At 44.6% G+C, this 22,852-nt stretch overlaps 2 protein-coding genes across 2 annotated transcripts in view; one reads left to right on the top strand and one right to left on the bottom strand.

Annotated features, from left to right (window-relative positions):
- GET1 (guided entry of tail-anchored proteins factor 1) overlaps positions 1 to 18,070 on the bottom strand; it is a 340,494-nt gene extending 322,424 nt beyond the window's left edge. The window contains exon 1 of the mRNA XM_086935425.1: positions 17,947 to 18,070. Within this exon, the coding sequence (XP_086791551.1) occupies positions 17,947 to 18,036 (90 nt within the window). The 5' untranslated portion in view covers positions 18,037 to 18,070. The remainder of the gene's footprint in view (positions 1 to 17,946) is intronic.
- A 426-nt stretch (positions 18,071 to 18,496) lies between these two features.
- On the top strand, positions 18,497 to 22,193 carry HMGN1 (high mobility group nucleosome binding domain 1). Its single transcript, XM_086935424.1, has 6 exons — positions 18,497 to 18,820; positions 19,966 to 19,992; positions 20,538 to 20,567; positions 20,668 to 20,715; positions 21,166 to 21,276; positions 21,502 to 22,193. Exons 1-6 carry the CDS (start codon positions 18,806 to 18,808, stop codon positions 21,541 to 21,543), a joined length of 273 nt encoding a protein of 90 aa, XP_086791550.1. The 5' UTR covers positions 18,497 to 18,805; the 3' UTR covers positions 21,544 to 22,193.
- Positions 22,194 to 22,852: the final 659 nt, after the last annotated feature.

Below are 22,852 nucleotides of genomic sequence, written 5' to 3'. Positions count from 1 at the left end.
AGGTTTGATGCCTTATTTATGGGGCTGTCACAAGGGAAGCTCCTGTACATTAATCTGCATTACAGGTTCCGGTTAATGCGGTGCTAGTGTGTGCTTCTGACGTCATGCTGCTGTCTCTTTCGAAGCATTTAGTGCGGGATCCGAATTGGTTGCATTATGGAAAGCCACTGGGCTCATTTTAACCACTACTGACTGACCCCTTTCCCCGCTGGCACACACAGCAGTCAGTACCCTGGTAGTCACCGAGGGCTCTGCTAATATATAGGTGCCGAACAAATGTGTTTTTCAGCAGGAATTCTTTCAGAAATATGCAAGTTGGCATGTGCTGAAAGTGGCATGGACGCGAATCTAGAAGGGTCCTCGCCTCCCCTTCAGGGTGTGCTGTAGCCCTGCTGGGTCACACCTCGTCTATCGCAAGTGCCAAACCCAACATCGAAGGGGTGCAGTTCGTTATGTGATGAGGTGTCTTCCGGAGGCTTTATATTAGTTTTTGTGCTGCTGTGTAGGATACTTCTGTTCAGGATCACACTGATTAGATTCGAATAGCACAATTATATATGTGCAGATGAACACACACACACGCGCACGAACGCGCAAACACATCACCAAGCATTTCACAGGTCGTTAAAAGACCATTCCGATGTTAATGAGGCTTTGTTCACCTCTTTGCGCCCCTGGAGCCCCACTCTGACAATGATAGGAATCGCCCGGCCCCCACAGAGCTGCTGTCTGAGTCGCGCTGCCGCAGGGTGTTTCCTGACACTCTTAAAAAAAAAAATGGAAAACACGGGCGATGTCTGCAGGGTCCGCGGGCCGCCAGGGAAGGCTTGCCGGGCCGCACCTGGCCCGCGGGCCGTACTATGAGTACCCCTGGTGTACACAGTACAGGTTGAAAAATCGTATCAGGTTTAATTTTTTGATACGGTAACATTAAACCTATAAAATAACAACCTAAAGAAACACTAAAAAAGGGTAAAGAGGCAAGGAAAACTACGAAAGCGACAACACCCAGTTCCAGGGGGTGGGCGGGGACATAAGCCCACAAAGTGCAACTAAGCTGTGTAAATTAGACGATACCAGGGGGAAAAGAGTCAGGATGTCAGTGGAACAACAAGTAGGTTGGAAGTGAGGGCTAGGGGGAAAGTCGAGCTTCCAGTGGGTCAGTGTCGGGAGGTAGGCAGATATCACCTCTATATTCATTCCATGCCCCCCAAACAGTTTTCCACCTCCTAGGCTTACCCCTGGCCACATACACCGTCTTCTCACGGACCATGCACCAATCCATATTGGTCTTCCATAGTTCCACAGAGGGGGGCGAAGGGGCCCCCCACTTCTGGGCTATGTCCCGCTTCGCCACCATATTCCCCAGGGTAACCCATTGGGTTTGAGCATTATTGTAATCCGTGGGGCCCCACACATTCAACAGACAACGCCGGGCCTCCGCCGGCAGAGCCACACCAGTCACTGCACGCATCACCGCATGAACTCGCCTCCAGTAAGAGGCTATAGCATGGCACTCCCAGATGATGTGCATGAATGTGGCTAGTTCTCCACATCCACGCCTGCAAAGACCATCCACTGAGAGTCCCATATGGATCAGTCTGGGGCCAGTCACGTAGACTCTATGGAGAATTTTCAGTTGGACCAGACGTAATCTAGCTGGAATTGTCACTTCCTTAGGAGAAGACACCGCACACTGCCAATCTTCATCATCCAGTTCCACACCATCACGCACCCATTGTTCCCTCACCCCCGACAGGAGGTCCACGCGGACATTGATCAGTTTTTTGTAAATCAATGAAATGGCACTGTCCGGCATATGGCCGTCCAGTATCCTGTCTTCCAGCGGGGAAGATTCAGGGACCTTCTCTCCCACCGGCAGCACCGCCATAAGAGCGTGTCGCAATTGGGCATATCTAAAGTATTCCGTCGCCCCCAGTTGGAACTCCGTTTGCAAAGCGGCAAAAGATTTTATCTCGCCTCTGGCCATCATGTCATCCACCTTAGAAATGCCACTGAGGTCCCACCGATCAAACCCCTTTGTGTGCCACAGTTTGCCAGGCAAATCAGTCATAAAGCAGAGTAGCCAATGTAAGCCTGCCCTGCCACCCCTGTACCCTCGTGACGGCCCTCCAAATATGTACAGCTGTCTTAGTGGGACCTGACATACATCCATCCAGAGATCTCGAATATAGCGCTCTGTAGTACTTCCCATCGTCGAGGAGCCACAGATCCATGGCGTACCCCGGATTATCAGCCGATCCGTAGAAACCGGGGTTAAGGGCGGCCAGCTGGGAGGCCCAGTAGTACCGCCGGATATCCGGCAAGGCTATACCGCCATCGTACCAAGGGAGCGTTAATTTGGTGATAGCAATCCTCGGTCTCCCCTCCCAAAGGAGGGTCCGCTGCAATCCTTCAATCTCCCTAAAATACCGGGAGGGAACGGGGTCCTGTGTGTTCTGGAGCACGTACAAGAATCTGGGCAGGGACATCATCTTAAACAATGCCGCACCCCCGAGCAGGGACAGCGGCAACTTGCGCCACCCCTCCACATCACGCCGAAGGCGTGCAAGAGGGGGGAGCAAATTATTGGAGTATCGCATCCGGGCATCGGTTGAAATATAAATGCCCAGGTATTTGAAACCCTGCCTCGCGATCTGTATAGCGCATCCCCTGGGAAGACGCGGAGTCTCCCCGTTCAGTACATAAAGGTGAGATTTAGACCAGTTTATTACCAGGCCCGAATATCTACCGAAAGTATACAGCACATCACAGGCCACAATCAAGGATTTACAAGGGGAGGTAAGGTAGAGCAGAATGTCATCCGCGTATAGTGACACGCGGTCCTCAAAACCGGGTGACCACTTCATCCCACAAATATCTGGGTGGGTCCGTAACCAAGCGGCAAGAGGTTCAAGCGCCAATGCAAAAAGCAGCGGGACAAAGGACATCCCTGTCTGGTGCCTCTTCGCAAAGCAAAAGGAGCTGACACTCGCCCGTTGACCGTGACGTTGGCCATTGGGCCATCAAATAGAAGTTTGACCCATCTGACAAAGTCAGGGCCAAACCCAAACTTCACCAGTACGGCCCACAAGTAATTCCACTCAAGGGAATGAAATGCCATCGTCGCATCCAAAGAAGCCAGAACGGAGGGTTCCCGGAGTGTGTTGACCCTTGCCATGACCGCATGGAGTCTCCTGAGGCAGGGCAGTGTTGCGATGAGGTATAAAGCCCGATTGGTCCGGGTGAACCAAGTCGGCAATCACACCCACCAACCGGTTGGCCAATAACTTAGCCAGGATTTTAGGCTCGGCATTCAACAGGGAGATCGGGCGATATGACCGGCAAAGGTCTCTAGGCTTCCCATCTTTATGAATGACCACAATAGTGGCCAGTCGCTGGTCCGGAGGGAGCTCACCAGCCTCGCGCGCCTCCAGGAACATGTTCGGCAAAGCAATGGCCTCAGCCTTTATTTTGTAAAGCTCTACCGGAAGTCCGTTAGGCCCGGGAGCTTTGCCAGACCTTAAGGAGCGTATCGCAAGCGCCACCTCGTCCACTGTGATACCTCTGTCTATGTCGCCACGTTCGGTGTCAGACAAGCAAGGAAGTTCAATCCCTGCAAGGAGAGAGGCAGAGTCCGCCTCAGTCATATCAGAGGCCGATGTGCATACAGACTCAAAGTAGTCGGCAAAGACCGTAACTATAGCACTGGGGTCAGTGACAACCAGACCGTCCTCACCCTTCACCTCGGGAACCACTCGGGAAGCCATCTCCTTGTCAAGCCACGCGATAAGCTTGCCTGCCTTATCCCCTACATCATAGATCCTCCCCTGCTGTTCGCTGCCCATCACCTTGGCCGCGTCAGTAAGAGTGGCTCGGTACTCCGCCTGCTTGAGCGAGAGAGCATGTAACATGGCAGGCGTCGGATCAGTCTCCAACTGGGAATCAAGATCCTCAACCTCTGATTCGAGCCGCACCACATCCTCATCCCTGCGTCTGCGCACCTCGGCTATTAAGGAGAAGGCCTCTCCTCTCAGGACAGTTTTAAAGGCCTCCCATAGAGACGAGGCCGACGTCACAGAGCCCGTATTTTCGGAAAAATAAAGGTCAATGGCTTTAGCCAGGAGATCTCGAGTCTTGGGGTTACGGAAATACCACGGATTGACCGGCGCTACTCTAGAGGCCACTACGATGTCAAAATCAAAGGACACCCACACCGGGGAATGGTCCGATATGCCCCTGGCCATCAAGCAGGCCTCAGAGACGGCAGACGCATGGGCAGCCAAAGCCAGTACGTAGTCAATCCTGGAGGTTTATCACAGTTTGTGCACAATTTGTATACTCTAAAATAGGATATTGTGCTCTAATGAAAGTTCGGGTAAAAGACCATCATAAAAAGTCAAAACAAATGTTTCTTTAAATATGGTTGCTATGTAGGTGGTATCAAGTACTGTTACACTGGTGTGCAATATTTATCTATGTGCATATAAATTGGTCATATAGTGGTAAATGCTAAAGTTTGAATGTGGATTTAGCTTCATAAATCTATATTGTTAAGTAAAATTATAAATATACATACTTTAGAAAAAGCTTATCTTCTGTGTGGCTGTAGAGCATAAACTTTTATGCAGTGTGATAGCAAGTATCCCTGATAGCGTTTGCTGTTTAGGTAGGTTTCACTTCAGATATTATTATGGTTATATCACTGGATTATGAGAAAAGTTAGGTTACAATCTTTTTTTTTTTATCAGAGCTTGTTCTTCTGTGAACTATTACCACTCTTCTTAGGAAACATAAATTACTCGGTCCACTTTAACCCTCTATTGAAACATTCGAGATGCTGGGTCATTTACTGGGAATGAGCATGCTCCACAAATATTTCCTAGTTGCACTGGTCTTTCATATGGTTTTCTTAACTCTCAGAATAGAAAGACAATTTTTCGTAAGATGCTGAGTTCATTCATGTTCAACTCTGCATCTGTCTTTTCTTGGGATGGGATATTTCTAACTCTTTTACAGCAACTTCTTGCCCAAAATGTTAAGGATTTTGTTTTAGTTGCTTTTGTTCTAATCTCTAACACTTCAAGATCTGGGTCGCAACACTTAGCGCCCCACCCTCATGATCCTTTGATTTACTCATCAGATTGAGAACAAATTGCTGAATCGCCTGTATTGCCTCAACCATGTTCACGAATGGTGTGTAATCAATGGATGGTTGGAGGCAATATAGTTACTTCTGAGACAATCACATCTCCCTGGTAATGTTAAGTCATCTGTATTTGTATAGGCCATCTACAACTAGTAACGCTCTGCATTACTTTCTTACTCTCTGTACCCTTAATAAGCATTCAAAAAGTTTACATCAATCAATTGCATAGTATTGTTTGTATGTGGTTAGTAGAGAAGACTTTTGTAGAAGCGTAATATTCTAATTAATATTCTAATGGTTCGTATTTGTTAAGGTAAGAGTTCAATGAACTAGACCAAGACAGAAATCTCTGTAGGAGCTATTTCTATGATGGGGCGTTGAGAAGGACTTCTGTTTTTTGCTGTGCCAAATGGTTGGCTAGCCCAAGGCCAGGCTGCACTGTGTATTTTATAATGCTGCGTTGTTTGCCGTTTATAGGGCTATGATGCGATGCAGTGAGGTTGTTCTATGCGCAAGTTAACTTTAGCTAAATGATACTAAAATGTTAGTGTGAAGAAAACCTGATGGTAAGATAATATTGCTTTGCCAACTATACAGCTTTAGGATCAAAGAAATTGTAGCACACCACTTATCAAAACATTAACAGTTTTCTCATTCCCTCAAAGCACAAAAAACAATCAAGGCTTTTTTGAAGTTTCTTCTTATTTAATTCGTTTCCAACTCCAATCCCATGCCAACGCGATTCGCCGAGGTTACTGTTAACCCATCGGCTTCCTCAGGGCTGGAAATGATACGAAGGGCGCTATTATAATAGTATTCACCAGCGCAGCAATTCAAATACAGAGCCCCATAATGGCCAAAACAACCCTTCTTGTATATCGAAGTGAGTATCACATCAAAATAAACCTCAAAATCGATCTTGATTATCAATACAATGAGTACTCAGCATAAATAAATATGATCGCCTCAACATATAACACAATCAAAGATCATAGATAATATCCTATTGAAATTCGCCCCGTATAACTATTCATGTACAATACTTTGTTGTATTTAAGAGATTAGACATGTTCCCAGAATTTTAGAAATCGCACAATATTAGGTGCTCATTGGTCTCATTCTATATTTTAATCACCAAGAAAATATTGAAGTTCCTGATTAAAATGTAGGCCGTGTTCTATGGCCCGTAAACGCATGATCCATCTTGCCTCCTGCCGTCTTAATTTCAGTTCCCTATTCCCATCTCGTGGGTCAACATATACATGATCAATTCCATAGAATTTAAAACTCTTACTCATGTCTTGCTTATCACAATTGTATATGTTCCGCTATAGGATACCATACATTATTGTTTTTAACAGCTCTCAGATGCTCCCTCATTCTTTCCTTCAACATGCGGATTGTTCTCCCCACATAAATCCGTAGACATTTGCATTCAATGACATAAATGACATACTTTGTGCTACATGTGATGTTCATTCTTATTTCATATATTTTACCATCATTGAATTGAAAACTCTACGTTTTGTCTTTGGCACATCTGCACATGCCACAATAACCACATTTGTAAAATCCCTTAGAGTGTTCATCAAGCCACGTTACAGGTTGCTCTGATTTTGGGTAACTGGGGCTAAGTAAAGACCCCAGTGTCTGACCTCTCCTGTAGGTTATTTGTGGCCTTCCTCCTAAGTGTTTCTCTAGTGCTTTGTCCATTTTTAATACGCCTCAAGGTTTATTCATACTCTGTAATAAAACACTACTCACTGGAGTATAATTAGTGATCTGTCTAATCGGTTGCTCATCTTTTGCTTTGTTAACTGTAGGCCTGAGCGTTACACTCCGTTCTACATTCATTACCCTCCGTTTCGCCAGATTCACATTCCGTTTATCATATCCTATTTTCCATGTCACAAATACTGTCATTAAATTCCTTGGTTTCGCTACAATTACACCTGGCTCTTAACATCTCCCCAAATGGGATCGCTTTTACCTGGTGATGCGGGTGAGCACTTTTTGCAAGTAGAATTGTGTTACAAGAAGTTGGTTTACGGTACATTTTACTTTCAATACATCCATTATTTACATAAAATTCCTCAACTAAAAATGTAACACTAGTTGTGCTGTGATTGGTGGTAAATCTGATGTTCATATCATTACTATTCAGAAATACATAAAACCCTTCAAGGGCCTCCTCCGATCCCATCCAAATCATTATGCAATCATCAATGAATCTACCCCCAAAACAGGATCGATCCATTCCACTCACTAGCTCCCGGGCCCTAAACAATCTTTCTCCTCCAGCCAGCCCATAAATATATTTGCAAAGGCTGGAGAAAATTTGGAGCCCATGGCCACACCTTGTTTTTGCTTGTACCACTCCCCCTTAAATAGAAAGAAGTTGTTAATTAAGATTATTTCGTCATGGCCAACGTCATTCGTGTATGTTGACAATGACTGGCTGGTCTTTTCGAAAAGAAATGGTCTAAGGCTTTCACTCCCAATTCATTTCTAATACTTGTATATAACGAGACCACATCCAGGGTCACTAGTATCATCCCCGTTTCCCATTTTATATCCCCTAAGATATTTAGGATATGTCCTGTGTCTTTAATATAAGATGGTAAGTTAGTCATGATCGGTTGAAGGAAGTCATCAACAAATTCCGATAAGTGTTCTGTTGGCCCCCCTATGCCTGATACAATGGGCCTACCTGGTGGAAATGGTAGGCCTTTATGGATTTTAGGTAAAGTGTACAGACAATGGTATCTGGGGCAATTTACTTTCAAAAAGAGATATTCGTCCTCATCTAACAAGCCCATGTCATACCAATTCTTTAGGTGAGTATTAATTACGACAGTGAGGGAGAATATTGGGTTTTGGCCGACTCTTTCGTAACAAGCTTTATCACCCAATTGGGAATACATTTCCTGCTCATGATCGTCTCTATTCATCAGCACTATATTTCCCCCTTTGTCCGCTTTTCTAATAGTTATCTCTTTGTTGCTCATTAGATCTCTCAGAGCATTCCTTTCATCTTGTGTCAAATTATCCTTCACATAACCCCCCGAAAAGGTTTTAGTTTCATTGGCATCTAGATCCGCAATAACCAGTTTGTGAAAAATCTCAATGTTATTGCCACTTGTTTGGTGACCATCTAGACTTATTCCTTAGACCACTTGACACCGACAAATCAGGCCTGATCTCTAAGTCCTCTAAGACTTTAGCCATTGTCACCGGATCCTCTTCCAATTCCGTGATTCAGAGGAGCGTTACTGTGTCCTGGATATTACTTATGGTAGATGAATTATACACCATACTACATGTTTGCACAGTATCAGCTTTATTTTTCTTTGGATTCAAAGCAAAGTGTTTTTTAAGCTTCAATTGTCTAATATATTTAAATAGATCAATCTTAGTGTCACAAGTATTGCCTCTTACAGCTGGACAAAAACGTAAGCCTTTTTTAAGCAAATCAATCATATTTTGTGATAGTGAAATTTTCGACAAATTCACCACTTCAGCCTCTTTATACGAATTAGGCTGTCTTTACACTTTATTGTTTGCGAAAAGTTCATTATAGGTGAAATTGGATGGGTACTGTGTAGTATTACTTAGTAGAATAGGCTTGTTGGTATGGGAATGTCCTCTGCATGGAGTACTAGCTTGTTTTCCTCTCATGAGTGACTGCTGAGTATCTGGTTTTGGATATCTGGACCTAGTCTCACATTAATCTACTGAGCGCAGAGGCCTATGTCTTGTCCCTTGACTTAAGTACGGTCCTGTCATGTGCCCTGGAGGGGTACATCAAGCATGCCCTCATTTGGTCACAGAGGACTTCCATAATTTCAGCACCGTTTATACAACATTCAGGGATTTCCCACAAGTGCATATGACTGTTTGGTTAGTAGAAATTGATCTTAAGACTAGTAATCGGTGGTGAAACTAAAGTGAGTTTGATCCAATAGAAACATCTTTTTAGTGTGTTATGTGTTAGGATGGATACGCCACAGGATGTTGTTGTTTTTTGATTATTTGGGTATTGTTTGCCCACTGCTAGGCATGTGCAAATAGTTTTCTCGTCAGGCATTGCTTTCTATGCACATTACTATGGTGTGATGTGTGTATGATATGGGAAAGCTCTAATTTGATCTGGATGTTTTTAAGATATATGCTGGTATGTTGAACAGTGCTGCTTAATTCCCAGATCTTATCCAACTGTGCTCCTTTTTGATAGTCAGAACCTGCTCAGAACAGATTAAGTTTAATTAAACACAACTATATGGATTTGGAGTTGTGATGCATGATGATGTCAGGATTCCGTCTAGTGGGTACTGTTTTGGAGAAGGAATTTAGGAGTGTAATATGAACAGTAATGTTCAGTGGGTATCACTGGATGGATAGTGAGAAGGCGGAAAATTATTGCATCGCAACTGGGTGTTGCGTGCATGTGGTAAAGGTCTATCTGATGTGTTCAGATACAGAGATTGTGTAGTAAACACTGGAGTCAGGCGATGCTAGCATCAGAGCAATAGCCGACAATCATGCTACTTGCTTTTGGGCGATATGTCAAGAAAGGCCTATTAATAGTTGGTTTATCCTGTGGGAGAAAGACAAGCATAAGAGGATTCAGAGTTGATGTGGCAAAGCAGAGTCTAAAATAATGCAGACTTTAGAAAATAAGACTGTAGGAAGGTTGATCCTGACTATGGTTGCCCCCAACTTTTTGCCCTGTGTTTTAGCTGGTTTTTGACATAGTTGGCCTGGGACCCTGCCAATCAGGACCCCAGGCCTACTGCTCTCTCTGTAAAATGGATTCCATGTACCTTAGGTACATATCCAATTGGTACTGGGCCACCTTATCAGACCCTGTAACTCAGGGCATAGGTGTACCCAGGGCCTACCAGGGGCTGCAGCATGTATTATGCCACCCCTGGCTGGCCATCTAAATCTGACACAACTGGCTGCACAACAGCTGGGGCAAGGTAGTGTAATCACCCCTCGCTGTAGATATAGTATACCTATATCTAACCCTAAAATGGACACCCGTATTCCTATCAGTCACTCCTATGGCAGGCCTTGACAATCCTGAAGGCAGAGTGCGTGGAATCGTGTGAGATGGTGCTCTGGCATGAGCTTAGCCCGTTTGCAGCTTACAGAACCAAGTCCTAATAGCTGTTCCATGATAACGCATACCATATACTCTTAAGTGCATTATAATCCTCGCGGTTATATGCCAACTCTGGTATCGCTTAATCAAAACATGTCGAGTAAGGTGTCATACAAATTGGAATACTAACTCCTCGCCAATTCTGGCGACGGGGTTAGCATTCCACCCTTCTAGAGGTACACAAGATGTATGTAACTGTGAACCCCGGTTAAAGTTAACTCGAGCCTCAGCATCACAAAATGGATGCTGCCACCACAGACACAAGTCTGACCTCCTGCGGCTGGGAGTCCTTCCAGCGAGGAGAGCTTGGACAAAGGGTTTCCTGTCAGGGGCGGTACTAGCACCATCCCAGACAGGGTTTTGTGTATCCTGGGTAGGCAGGGCTGAATAGGAAGGTGACTGCGAGTGGCACCCCGGTGCTCACTACGCATAGGCCGGCTAGAACCAGTTCCAGGGGCACACCAGCCCCTGAGCTGGGGAAAGTCCGGCATGGGAGAGGGGTGTAACCACCCCCCTTCCCGGTACCACCCATGGGCAGGACCTAGCCCTGTACCTGCCCCTTTCTTTAGTATAAAGGTGGGAGCGGGGACCCTTCCCAAATTAGATAATTCCGAATCTTGATGACTTTCCACGAAAGAACTCTTGAACCTTTCAGAAGACTCTCCCTTGTGGCTAAGGAGTAGCCACCCTACACAGCAGGCACCATCCAAGCGCATCGCGGTTTGCTGTAAGTCTCTCCTCCGGATCAAGACTGCCCAGCTTGACGAGACCCGGCTTCCCTGGCACCTCTACCTGCATCATCAGCCACGCTGAGATTCGTGGGTGTGACGAGACCTCGAGGGACCGGCCATCTTCAAGACTGCACGACGCTTGCCCAGCACGACCGCCGAGGGATCCTCGAGTGAGTGCTTTGGGGTTTGAGAAGCCCTAACCTGAGCAGCTCCAGCACCGAAGTCCAGCCCCCCAGCATCCACCAGATCTGTGTGGGGCCCTTCTGCTCTTTGCTGCTCACCGCGTTGTCCGGCTACTTGACTGCTGGCTTGTGGCCCTCCTGATGACGCACCACGAAGACAACACCGCTGGTCTGGTTGCTCCAGACTGGCCCTTGCTCCCCTCCAACAGAGGAGCACCCCGGACCCTCCTAGTCCACTCCAGACGCCATTTTGAGTTCACCGCGTGGGCTTGCATTTGCCAAGACTTGTTGCCACAATCCTGGGTCCAGCGACACCGACAGCAGATACCTTTGTGGGACAGCTCGCACCTCCATCCTGGTCGCCGGCAACGCCTCCTGGTCCGAGAGACTGCAGAGCCCAGCGTTGCCCACTCACCTGGTCGAGGTGACTTCGTCCAGTACCATCCTGGTGCCCACCTAATCACTGGCTAGTGATTCAGAACTTGGTCCCCTCTGCTTACAGGTATCCTCCATCACCGATCCAGGCTTGGATCCCATTGAATCTCTTCACTGGTCGCCTGCCAGCAACTTCTTCTTTCAGGCTCCATAGACTGCAACGAGGATTCCCGACGTCTTTTCAGACCTATGCAGCCGCAGCCCCTGGGCTAGGTAATCTCAGCATTTCGGTGTTCCAGCATAGCTTAACTATCCAAGGGTCCAGATCCTTTTTCGTTTCAGCTCTACCTAGTCGGATTCGTCCGATAACACTAACTTTACGAAATCTAGCATCCATAGACTTTGTCCTGCATCCCGCGTGAGAGTGCACACTCTGCACCCGATCTCTCTAGGCCTCCTGCTAGTAATCTGAAGGTTCAGTAGTCCAGTCCTAGCGATCCTAAAGCCTATCAGAGTAGTACTTACCTGCTAGTAATTTCGCATTCCACTTTTAGAGTATATGGTTTTTCGTGCCCCTCGGGCATTTGTGTAAATTGTGCGACTTTCAGTATTTTCCTAAGAGCTTTGTATTGTGCTTAGCACCCTTTCCTCATAAAGAGTCCAGGGCTGTTGTGTTCTAAATAAATATACTTTTATTTTCATAACAACTTGAGTGGTGTCCTTTCACTTGGTGTTCAAGGGGTATATGTGATGGTATAACAGCTGGCTTAACACGCCCTCTAGAGTCTAGCCTAAAGACTGCTCTTGTCCATGCTACTAGGATAGCTGGTCTACGGTTGACTTACAACCAATCATCAATAAGGGTCGTTTGAAATGATACATAGTGATCACTAGAATAGTGAACACTGCATATCAGGCCAACTTCTCACAAAGACTACACTGCTCTCTTGTTTAATTTATTCTGAAAAAAATACATAGTGTACATTAGATAATAACTGCCATTCCATGTGTTTTACTTGATTGTATTTTTAGACATTTCTTGTGTGTGTATAGTACATACTTTGAAACAGCACATATCTACTGCCTGCGCTATCCGCCACTGCCTTTGGAATCTGGGCCTTGCATTGTTTCTGGACTTCCATTGATTTAATTAAAATAGTCTCATTACTTTGTTTAGTTATGTGGTGTGCAGTTTATAGTTTAGACGGATGTAATATTATACCGGACAGTAAAGGACTGATCCACTGCACCACCAATAAATTCCTTTTTTTCTTTCATACAACAAATTGCCCACCTCCCTGGGTTAGCTGTCCAACAACCCACTGTTAGAAGACTACAACCAACGGAGATGCAACAATCCACAGTAAATTCCTTATCATACAAATACATTTATGAGTCACAAGTTTGCTTGTGTAAAAAGGAATGTACTGTGGATTGCCGCCTCTCCATTGGTTGCATATATCTGATAGTGGCCACAAAGTTTAGAATATGCTATTTTATTGTTTAGGGAGTAATTATATTACACAATGGCAAGTTTGATCTTTGTTGTGCACGCAGCTATGGACTCAGCGGTTAGTTTGTTCTGCTGAAGTGCAAGGTTATCTGTCCCCTGCTGAGCCTCGGTGACTGTCAAGTTCAGAAGCATCTTTGCTAAACCTCGGTGTTGCTGTAATGTTGTATGCAAATTTAATTAGATTGATGCGCTCTACAGATGGTATTACTTACCCTCCTAAATGGCTCGGAACCTTGCAACATATATGATGGTGCTAGGTTACATCTCTTGTTGGCGTACAACAAGGTATGACCATTACTTAATACTGATGAGCTTTTGAAGTGGCAAACACTTAGTCAACTACATGGTGTAGAACCGTGATACAGATATAATTTGATATGCATGTATTGCTGAGGTGCACAAAGTTGAGCCAGATAACTGGCTTAGAACCTTGCTTTGGCCAGGTGGTAGCCAGGGTCATATCTCATATGTGTGCCGCTAGTGTTGGTACATGTGTGAAATGTGAATGAACAGGGTCAAAGTGGACTGGTGTCATATTTTGATAGGCATATTGTATGAAAGTTGCATTCGGTCTACTATGTTTTTGTTGATGGTCATATGTTGTGTATCTGTCATATTTGCCTGTGATATCTAGATTCCAGGAGTTATTCTTGATCGGACTAGAATATTGGTAACAAAACTGGCTCTTAACCTGATAATTTGTTTCGTGGCACGGCACATCATTATACCCTTATGTAATTACCTGCCTGAAAGCAGAAGGTAGAGCAGAGAGAACATCAATATAACCGTTGTCAATAGCCAGCAAATTAGTACACAATGATATAGATCACCCATGAACTGACACCCCACTCTGGCATTAAAAGAGAGATTACATACCGTTCTTGGCTCTTCAATAGCATTCCCTAGTTTTAATGACCTCACTCTGGGTGCAGTACTTCAACAAATATTTAGATTTTACCCATACCATCAATTTCTCTACATGGTATATCTGCTCCACTGATAAAACTTGTTCTCCTGGCTTTACATGGGCTCAGTTGGTCACATATTTTATTAAATGATTAACTAATATGTTTTAAAACCGTTATATGAAATGTTGGAACCATACTCTGTGATAGTTCCAGGCTAAATGTGGGTGGAACAACAACTCTGGCCCTCATGCATCAACACAATTATCCATAAATACAGAATGTGTACAACCCTTAGACACACCAAGTACTGTGTTACTTCCCTTTCCTAACTGATTATTTAGGGCCATGGATTTCCCACAGAGTTACAACATTTAAGTTCGTTTTTACCAGGTATTTTGTCATTTCTTGGTATGGCGCCAATAACGGCCATGTCGGTTACAATGTTTTAAGTCATTGTTTCTATGAAAAAAATATTACTCCTGAGCATGTTCCTTTCTTCAAAGTCTTACCAATGGATTATCCCCCCAAACAATGTAGCTGTCTTATTAGTTTTGATAATGCAATAAAAAAGAAACATACAGTGCAAGAGTTTCAGTTATACACAACACCCCAATGGAAACGAAAGGAAGGCAGTTACAAATACAGGTTGACTCCACATGTAAGGTGTTGCAGCATCAGAGAAGTACATACAATGGTTAGTGCAATTTGGTAGGTGAAACAAGTCACTGAGAAAACATCAAATGGAATAAAATCACAATAATAACACACTATGTTGTCATAAGTATAACAGGACTACCATCAACCAGGACAGTTAACCCTCTGCCTCATAACTATCACCAGCGCTCGAGCCTCCATCTTCAGCACATTTCCTGAGTAATTGGGACTATATCAATATCTCTTCCACCACCCCCTTGTCAGTGGGTGAGTCTCATGTGGTGCTCCTCTGCCAACCCTTCTTCCATGAGGTCCCTCAACCACTGAGCCAACATTGGGATCCTAGTGCTCAACCATCCGACGACCACATGGAGTTTCATCAAAAGAGACAGCTGAATAAGCTTGTAGGGGATTTTCCATCCCCTAGGTCTACCCACCACTACCAATAAACAAGCTTTTTGTGTCAGAAGAACCGTTATTCCACTGGTATCCACAATTTGTGGTAGCATTCGCCCTCTGTATGCCCAGACCCAACAAATTCTCAAGCCAGATATAAAAAGGTGGCACCCAACTCCCCACAGCGTGCAGGCCACTCAGCACCTCAGAGGGCCACAGTCTCCTTCACAACACTCTCTAGTTTGGCATACTGTTAAAAAAAGGGGCGAGCTAACCACAGAGGAGTCCTGAGTTTCTTGAAAGGTGATTAAAGTCTCACAGAGATCACCCACTACCTGACTCTGGGACACCTTAGCCTCCATTCTCTGTGTCCCTTTTAAGCACCATAAATGCCACCCTGCTGCGCTTCCCTACCCACGTCAGAGAGAACAGGCTAGCCAGCTTGCGAAAAAACCTAGCTTCCAGCGTGGAAAAGTGAGTTTTGAACACGGTCCAGGCAGGACGGGAGGAAAACCATTTTCGTTATGGCTGCTAAACCCATCATGGAAAGAGGGAGCTATTCCAGAACTTAATTGAATTTTTGAGTCAGTTCATCATCTTGTCTACATTCCTTAGCTGGTGTTCTGCATCGGTGTGTGTAACCCATATACCCAAGTATTGAGACCCTTCCGTCTCCCAACGGAGTATGACCAACGACAGTTGATCTGGGTGTTTTCCAATCAACCTTCCCTAAGGTTTGCAAGCATTAACTTTAAAGGTTGGAAACCCCACAAAAAGCTTTTAACAGCCACAACAAGAGCGGGACAGACTCCCCGGCGGATCAGACAAACTAGTGCGTCACTCGCATACAATGAAAAAATTAGTGGAATCACCCACCCGCATCATCCAAGGCTTCATTTCTCTATGCATCAATAGAGCAAAAGGCTTGCTTGCTAGTACAAAAGAAGGGGCAAAAGAGGACTGACTGGTTCCTCTACTGATCATCCACAGGTCAGAGAGGTCACAACTCCCCCTCCGAGGGTCCAGTGTACAGGAGTTGTATCCAAGCACAAAAATTGGGCCTCAACCTCATGCCTCGGAGCACGGCCATTAAATATACCCACTCTATTGTTTCAAATGTCTTTTCAAAATTAAGGGAGACCAGGGCCAATTCAGCCTTATCTCCTTCGGTGTCATGGGGCACACAGGTCTCTCTTCAAAGATTGTGGGATTATACAATGTAAATATTACCTGAATGTTAAATCAATTCAATGCACCATAACATTCTACTCCTTCAGCACTGGTGAGGTCACTTACAAGAATCTAACACATTAATTCCTTTCAAGTGTCATGTAAATCTAATACAATCTTCCTGTGTTAAAATTCTCTAGATTTCTCAACTCCAACACATGACTTATCACTTTGCTCCAAGGACACAGACGTTTAAAAAGTTTATGACATCTTACGAACACAACGTGCTATTCTTTAAATATGCATTTAATTGCTGCGCACTGGGTCAATATAATCCAATATGTTAACACAGCAAAGCAGCGTCATAGACTGGACAACTGGGGGTCTGCAACTTTTATGTCACATGCTACAACTAGGAAGTGTCCGAGATGTACCTGTCTGCAAAAGATTACTGCATCTTTAATAAGAAAACAAAAAGGCCAAAGAGAAGTTAAGTCAAAGAGCATTTTGGTAGATTAATGCTCATTATTACTCCCACTCTGCGGAGTATGGATTTGGTCTCAAATGAATAAATTACCTCATTTTCGAGCACTTCTTAATCCCTGATAAGAAATTAAAGACATTTTAGGTTTTCATAAACGAATGTCCTTAAATTTACACTAGCGCATGGCTGCCATTGGATTATAAAACCAACCCCAAATAAAGCACAATATATTTACATACCAGCATATTTGATTAATAAATATATATCTATCCTAATGAAGGATGGGTACGTTGTATGTTAAAATTTTGATTTTCAGTTGCAACCCTGATCAGAAAAGGATCTTATACTCCTTGAGGTTGGCCACTTGTCAATGCCCGCACTACTCTTTAAAAACACCTAGCGCAGCTCGTTTCGGGGAAGATATGAACAGGGCCCTCTTTCACAACCACAACGCCCCCGTTCCGCTTTACAAGAGATTTATAGTTTACCATGCAATTAGGACGATCGGGAAAACGGGCGTCTGCTCGTACTATGGATATGTCTGTGTATGTTGTTTGTTACAAACCAGAAAGACAGCCGTTTGTCTATTACTTGTTTACCAGTATTATCAACTACAGCAAAAATGATTTCTTTTCGCAGATAAATTATGTATCGGAAACACGCGGGTTCAGCACCATACAAAGATTACTTAATGGAAAAAGAAAATGTCAAATCTGGCTCAAATGGGGCGCCATTTCATGGTACATTTACAAAACATCAACCGTGTCTCAAAGAAAAGGGAACCTACCACGTGTTAAATCTATTCCCCACTCAGTTTGCGATGTGGAAATAAGAAACGTCCATCGCATAACCCTAAATGCTCTTTTCTGGACTGAAACAAAAGACATGTGTAGTGCTGTGGTAACCTGCCTGATCATTACTCTGTTGCACCACCAGCCCTTTTGTTCAGCCTGGGTTTACGCTGCACGGAGATAATCCCTTGCAACATCGTATGATTTTTTTTATTTAATTCGGAATAGGACTCTGGATGGCAGTAAGAACAGGAAATGGAGGGGTACGGCGCTTGCACTTTGCGTTTCCATCATACAAAGAACTGGCATTGGCAGGTATCAATAAATACCCAGCTGAAGCCACCTCTGTTTCCGCACATAATGACCCAGTCCCCGGGAACATACAAGTCTTTCAGCATACTAGCTCCCCCATCCGGTTCTACTTACTATAGAGGAAAAAGAGGGGAGCAGGATTTTAAAGAGGTTGCAGAGAAAGACTGAGCTGAGCACCAGAAGCCAGGCGCAGCTCTCCGCCATGTTGCCTGCTACCGTCACAGCACACGCTCTCAGTGGCTGTCAGTAAACCCCACCCCTCCAGACAACGGCATCCAGAACTCCATTCCAACTACACGCCAGGCACCGCGAAAAACACCACAACGCACATAAAACTCTGCTTCCACTAGTCTCGACTTTTTTTGTAATTATTATTATTATTAACTACAAGTACGCCATCTGCGCTAACAAGCTGGTGAGGGATCCAGGCTAAGGCTCAGCACCGCCGTGAGGCGTGCAGACGATAATACTGGTCACGTGACAACGCCGGGCCCAATCAGGGACAGAGGCTTTATTTACCACCGCTTCCAAAAACTAACATGAAAAAAAAACTGAAGCAGGAGAAAGGGGGGGTGGGAGAAAAGCCGATTTACTATCTTACCCCTTCCCCCCTCCTCCTCTTGAGCTGGCGCAGGAGAGTCCAGGAGGCGGGACTGAACTAGGTGACTGACAGCGGTGGCTACCCATACAGGTGCCAGTGTTGTGATTTGAAAGGGGCCCTGTGGACCGTACCCGCCAATGGGCGCTCGTCTAGCGCCTCTCTGTCCAGGTCGGACCGGTGAATGTGAAGGGGGAGGAGGGGGCAACTGGGGGATCCAATCCGGTTTGATCTAGTTCGGCTGGTGAGGTTATTAACTGCTTGGGAGCGCTACTGAGCAAGGTAGTGTCTTCTTGTAACCTTGCAAGAGTAGTAGTCTCGATAGAATCCTTGCAGGTTTCCCGCCAGTGACCGATATCACCGACACTCCTTAAGATGCCCAAGCGAAAGGTAAGTGTTTGCATCAGTATGGTGTTTTATGTAGTAGCATGCATGCATGTTTCCCATAAACTAGATATAAATATATCGTGTTCTGGCATTTCCTTGCGAAAGTGTTTATTGCATAAGCAAAACTGCGCGCCGACAATCGTTCTAGATCCACGTTTATTGTGCATGATTCAATATTGGAGGAAACCGAAATTGATGCATTTTCCACTCTTCAATCGCTCGATCGTCTAGGGCGGGTTATGGTTAGTAGTAGTTATGACAAATGGGTCAAACGCGTGCATAGGCGATTCGAATCTTAAATTCATTTGGTGCATAAAAGTGCTACATTATGCAGCATTTATATTTTTAATGTAAAAAGTCGCATTCATAAAATTGATTCTATATATGGTTACGTTTTCTGTTTATTTTAATTATTTGTTTCTATATCATGGTCGTAACTGATGCATGTTGTGCTACAGCTTTACATCGTGCATACTTGATAAGCTATCTGGAAAGGTCGGTGGCTACGCGCCTTGGCCAAATGGAGCTTCTAGCAGTGCTGCACAATGGCGCCTCTTCGTTTTGCAGGCACAAGGACTTGTTCATGTCCAATGCGTCACCAGTACTTCGTAGGCACGAGCGGGAGGGGCTTGTGCTAGATTGAGCACCGCGCCAGACTGCTTTTTCCCTTTAAGGCGGATAACCATTACGCCTTAATAATGCAACCCCTATTAATCACATTCTATGTCACGGTAGCGGGGTTTTAGCGGTTTAAAACATGCAGCCGTATTTTCTTGAGCCGCGCTATGGTCCACATAAGAGCCTCCGGGGGGTTGTCTCCCGTGTCTTGTAATGGCGCTCGGGAGCGGCGTTCTGCGCGATCCAGAACGTTCCACGCTCCTTGCAGCACGCTGACTGGATCTGCGAGCTGAAGTGTAGATTCGAACTAGTGGCGGGAAGGGGTTGGACTACGTGACGTATGCCACGCTGCGTGAAACGTCACGGGGGCGGGAGCAGTTAATTCTTCCCGGGCTTTGAGTGACCTCAATCGCCCTGCAGCGTTTCTATAGTGAATATTAACGACACTGAAATCCAGATAGATTTACGTTGCAAGAATTGTGTACTTTTAAAAAATATATATATAACACGACTAATGTTTTATTCAACAGGTCAATGATGCAGCTGCCAAGGATGAGGTAAGCCCTATTTAGTTCTCTTTCGAAGCTGAATTAAAATGTTCATGGTAGGATGTTCGAGTGCTGCATATGTTCTCACTTATTGTAAATGTCAAGTGTATTTCTTTATAGATGTGACTGAATTGATATCTTATTAGGGTAGTGGCGGGGGGGGGGGGGAGAGAAGGCTTCTCTAGTCTCTGCAGTTGACAGCTCTGGCTCAGGTTCGAGTCCCGACGCCCCGGTCAAACGTGATTTGGGCACAGGGTTTCAATTAACCCTAATCCTAACTAGTTAAATGTAATTTGCTCGCTAGTGGCATCGGGTGTATTTCGTGGTGCTCGGAAAAAGGAGAGCAACACTAACTTTTAAATGTGGAGCAGAGATTTGTTGTGTATCTGGGTGAGGGCGGGGTAAACTAGTGTTTGTCATGTACATGGTTGTAAATCACTGACCTTAAGCCAGTTTTACGAGTTCCTGCAATTGGAATGTCTTTTCCCCCCCCCCCAAGGGTTATGTGTCGTGTCTGTGCCTATGTATGCTGACATTTTATTTTTTGTCCTCAGCCTAAGAGAAGATCTGCACGGTTATCGTCTGTAAGTATTGTGTACGATTCAAAATTGTCCCTGGCGCTTAGTAAAATACAAGAGTTGCGTTGGTACAGAATAGCTAATGTTGTGATATTTCTTCCTTCAGAAACCCGCCCCTCCCAAACCAGAACCCAAACAAAAGAAAGTAGCTAAGGTGAGCTTTAGTGTCTTTACTGCGCTTTTATCTGTGTGACGCCAGTACATGGGCGTGGTAAATGATCCACTGTAGGATTATCGGCAAGCATACCACTCATGCTTGAATGCTTTGTGCCCATTGAGTGCGAGACCTCCCGTGATTAGGCTGACATTTCAGAGCGTACTAGTTCGTGTGAAGCTGCCCTGAAGCCGAATGGCTTGTCTCGCCTCTGTCAGCATGTATTAATGATATTTAATCTTAAAGGGCAACCCAAGCAAATACACCCAAGTATTAGAAACCCTTTTTTGTAAAAAAATTCTTGGATATGTCGGGTTAATGCTGGTAATTTATATGGTAGAATTTTTTTTGCAAATGGTCCATTGGTCAAATGTTTTGCCCGTAATCTTGATACGGATTTTTACAGGGTGGCGTGCGAAGTATAAATACCGTTTCTTGCTTTCCTTGTAGGAAAAGGCTCCCGCTAAAGGTAAAAAGGGAGCAAAGGGAAAGAATGACGATGCCAGTAAGGAGGCTACAAAGGAAGATCTGCCCTCCGAGAACGGCGACGCCAAGGACGAGGTGGGTGGATGTCTAGTATAATGTGTAATATTTACAGGGTGGGGTCACGCACAGTCCAAGTGCTTAAACCACTGATGGTAACTCGCACGGATTTATAAGAGACTTGCAACAATCGTCCGTTATTTTTCAGTTTCACTGTAGTCTTTAGCGCTTCCTTACAGGATCAAGTTGCTATACTTTCTGTCTTTAATCCGCTCATGTTTTTAATCTGTTTTTCTCTTTCAGGAGCCTGCTGCCGATGCAGACAAGGAAGACAAATCTGATTAATCTGCACAAGTGCTCTGTGGTCCCCCGTAACCTTCTTGTACAATTCAGAGGAATATTTTTATCAACAATTTTGTAAATGCGAGTTTTTTTTAGTAGTTCTAGCGAACATTTTTAAAAATAGGAGGGATTCCACCCACATCCTCCCCTTTTTGTAAAACCTATTACGGTTTGTGGGATCTTGTTTTAAAATGAATTTACCGCGAGCGTGGGATGGCGGTGACCAGCTGTGTAGAACATTCCTTATGCTGCAAACGGACAGTTTTTAACCAGGAGCGTAAAGTGAAGAATGGATATAACTGGGGGTAACTTCTGTTCTCAGCCCACATTGTTCATTGGGTCTCTCTAAGAATCATGTGCTATGTGACGTTTTGGTAGCTTTATTTTATTTGTGAAAGTGCTGTGGTGGTTGGATTTTCCCATGGATGTGTTTAAGTGTGTGCTGTTCCTGAAAACGGGACATTCTGCATAGCAGAGCCAACTGACTTGAAACTGGTACGTTGTGATCCATTCATCATGATCTTGTCACTTGTCAATGGATGTCAAGAAGAATGGATTCCTACATAATTCAACACTAAACGTCAACTGTACAGAATGTGTTAATAGTGTGTACACTAAAACAAGAACCAATAAAAAATCTTGGTTATAAACTACTGCATGGCTTGCTCCTTTTCGTGGCTTTGTAGCACATGACCCTGTAAGCAGAAGCGTGTTTAGTTGAAAAAAATGGTGGTGTTGGACTCCAGGCAAGGCACCTAATACGTCGGCACAGATCTTGCCCACTGTCTTCGCTGACCATGTTTGGCATGTCTCCTTTAGGCTGCTGGAACTTCAAAAACGACACGAGTAATGTTCACTAGTGGTTCTTTATTAAACGTTGCTGATCGGTGGTCTCATAGGTATAAATTACCTGATAAGTCATTTGGTTGTCTACAAGCTGGTCTCAACATCTATTGATAGTTAACGGCCAGGGCGCTCGAACTCGGACATGAGGAACAGAGTTCGAGTCTTGGTATTGACGCTAAACCTCCTGTGATTCTGGGCAAATCACTTTATCTCCCCGTGCCTAACAAAAATGAATGTCTCATGTAACGTAACTAGTACTATGTAAAGCGTTCTGATGCCCGATTCGGGTCAAGTGTATATAAAACTGCAGCAACCAAATATCCCTAGGCATGCCACATTCTGCTCCATTTCAATTTAGAGGAGTTTATTCTTTTACAATAAATTGGGAATACATGTACTTTTATGTTCCTAGTTGGTGAGATACCGTCTTAATTTATAGTGTCATCTGTGTTTCTTGCTTACTGGT

This window comes from Lissotriton vulgaris, chromosome 8 (genome assembly GCF_964263255.1).
Source record: "Lissotriton vulgaris chromosome 8, aLisVul1.2, whole genome shotgun sequence".
NCBI classification, from domain to species: Eukaryota; Metazoa; Chordata; class Amphibia; order Caudata; family Salamandridae; genus Lissotriton; species Lissotriton vulgaris.
This window is presented reverse-complemented; position numbering and strand designations above follow the sequence as displayed.

Excerpts from the sequence above, each read along its gene's own strand:
- HMGN1 (XM_086935424.1), top strand. Across the intron at positions 19,993-20,537 it reads ATGCAGCTGCCAAGGATGAG|CCTAAGAGAAGATCTGCACG; the intron begins GTAAGCCCTATT and ends TTTTGTCCTCAG. Across the intron at positions 21,277-21,501 it reads ACGGCGACGCCAAGGACGAG|GAGCCTGCTGCCGATGCAGA; the intron begins GTGGGTGGATGT and ends TTTCTCTTTCAG.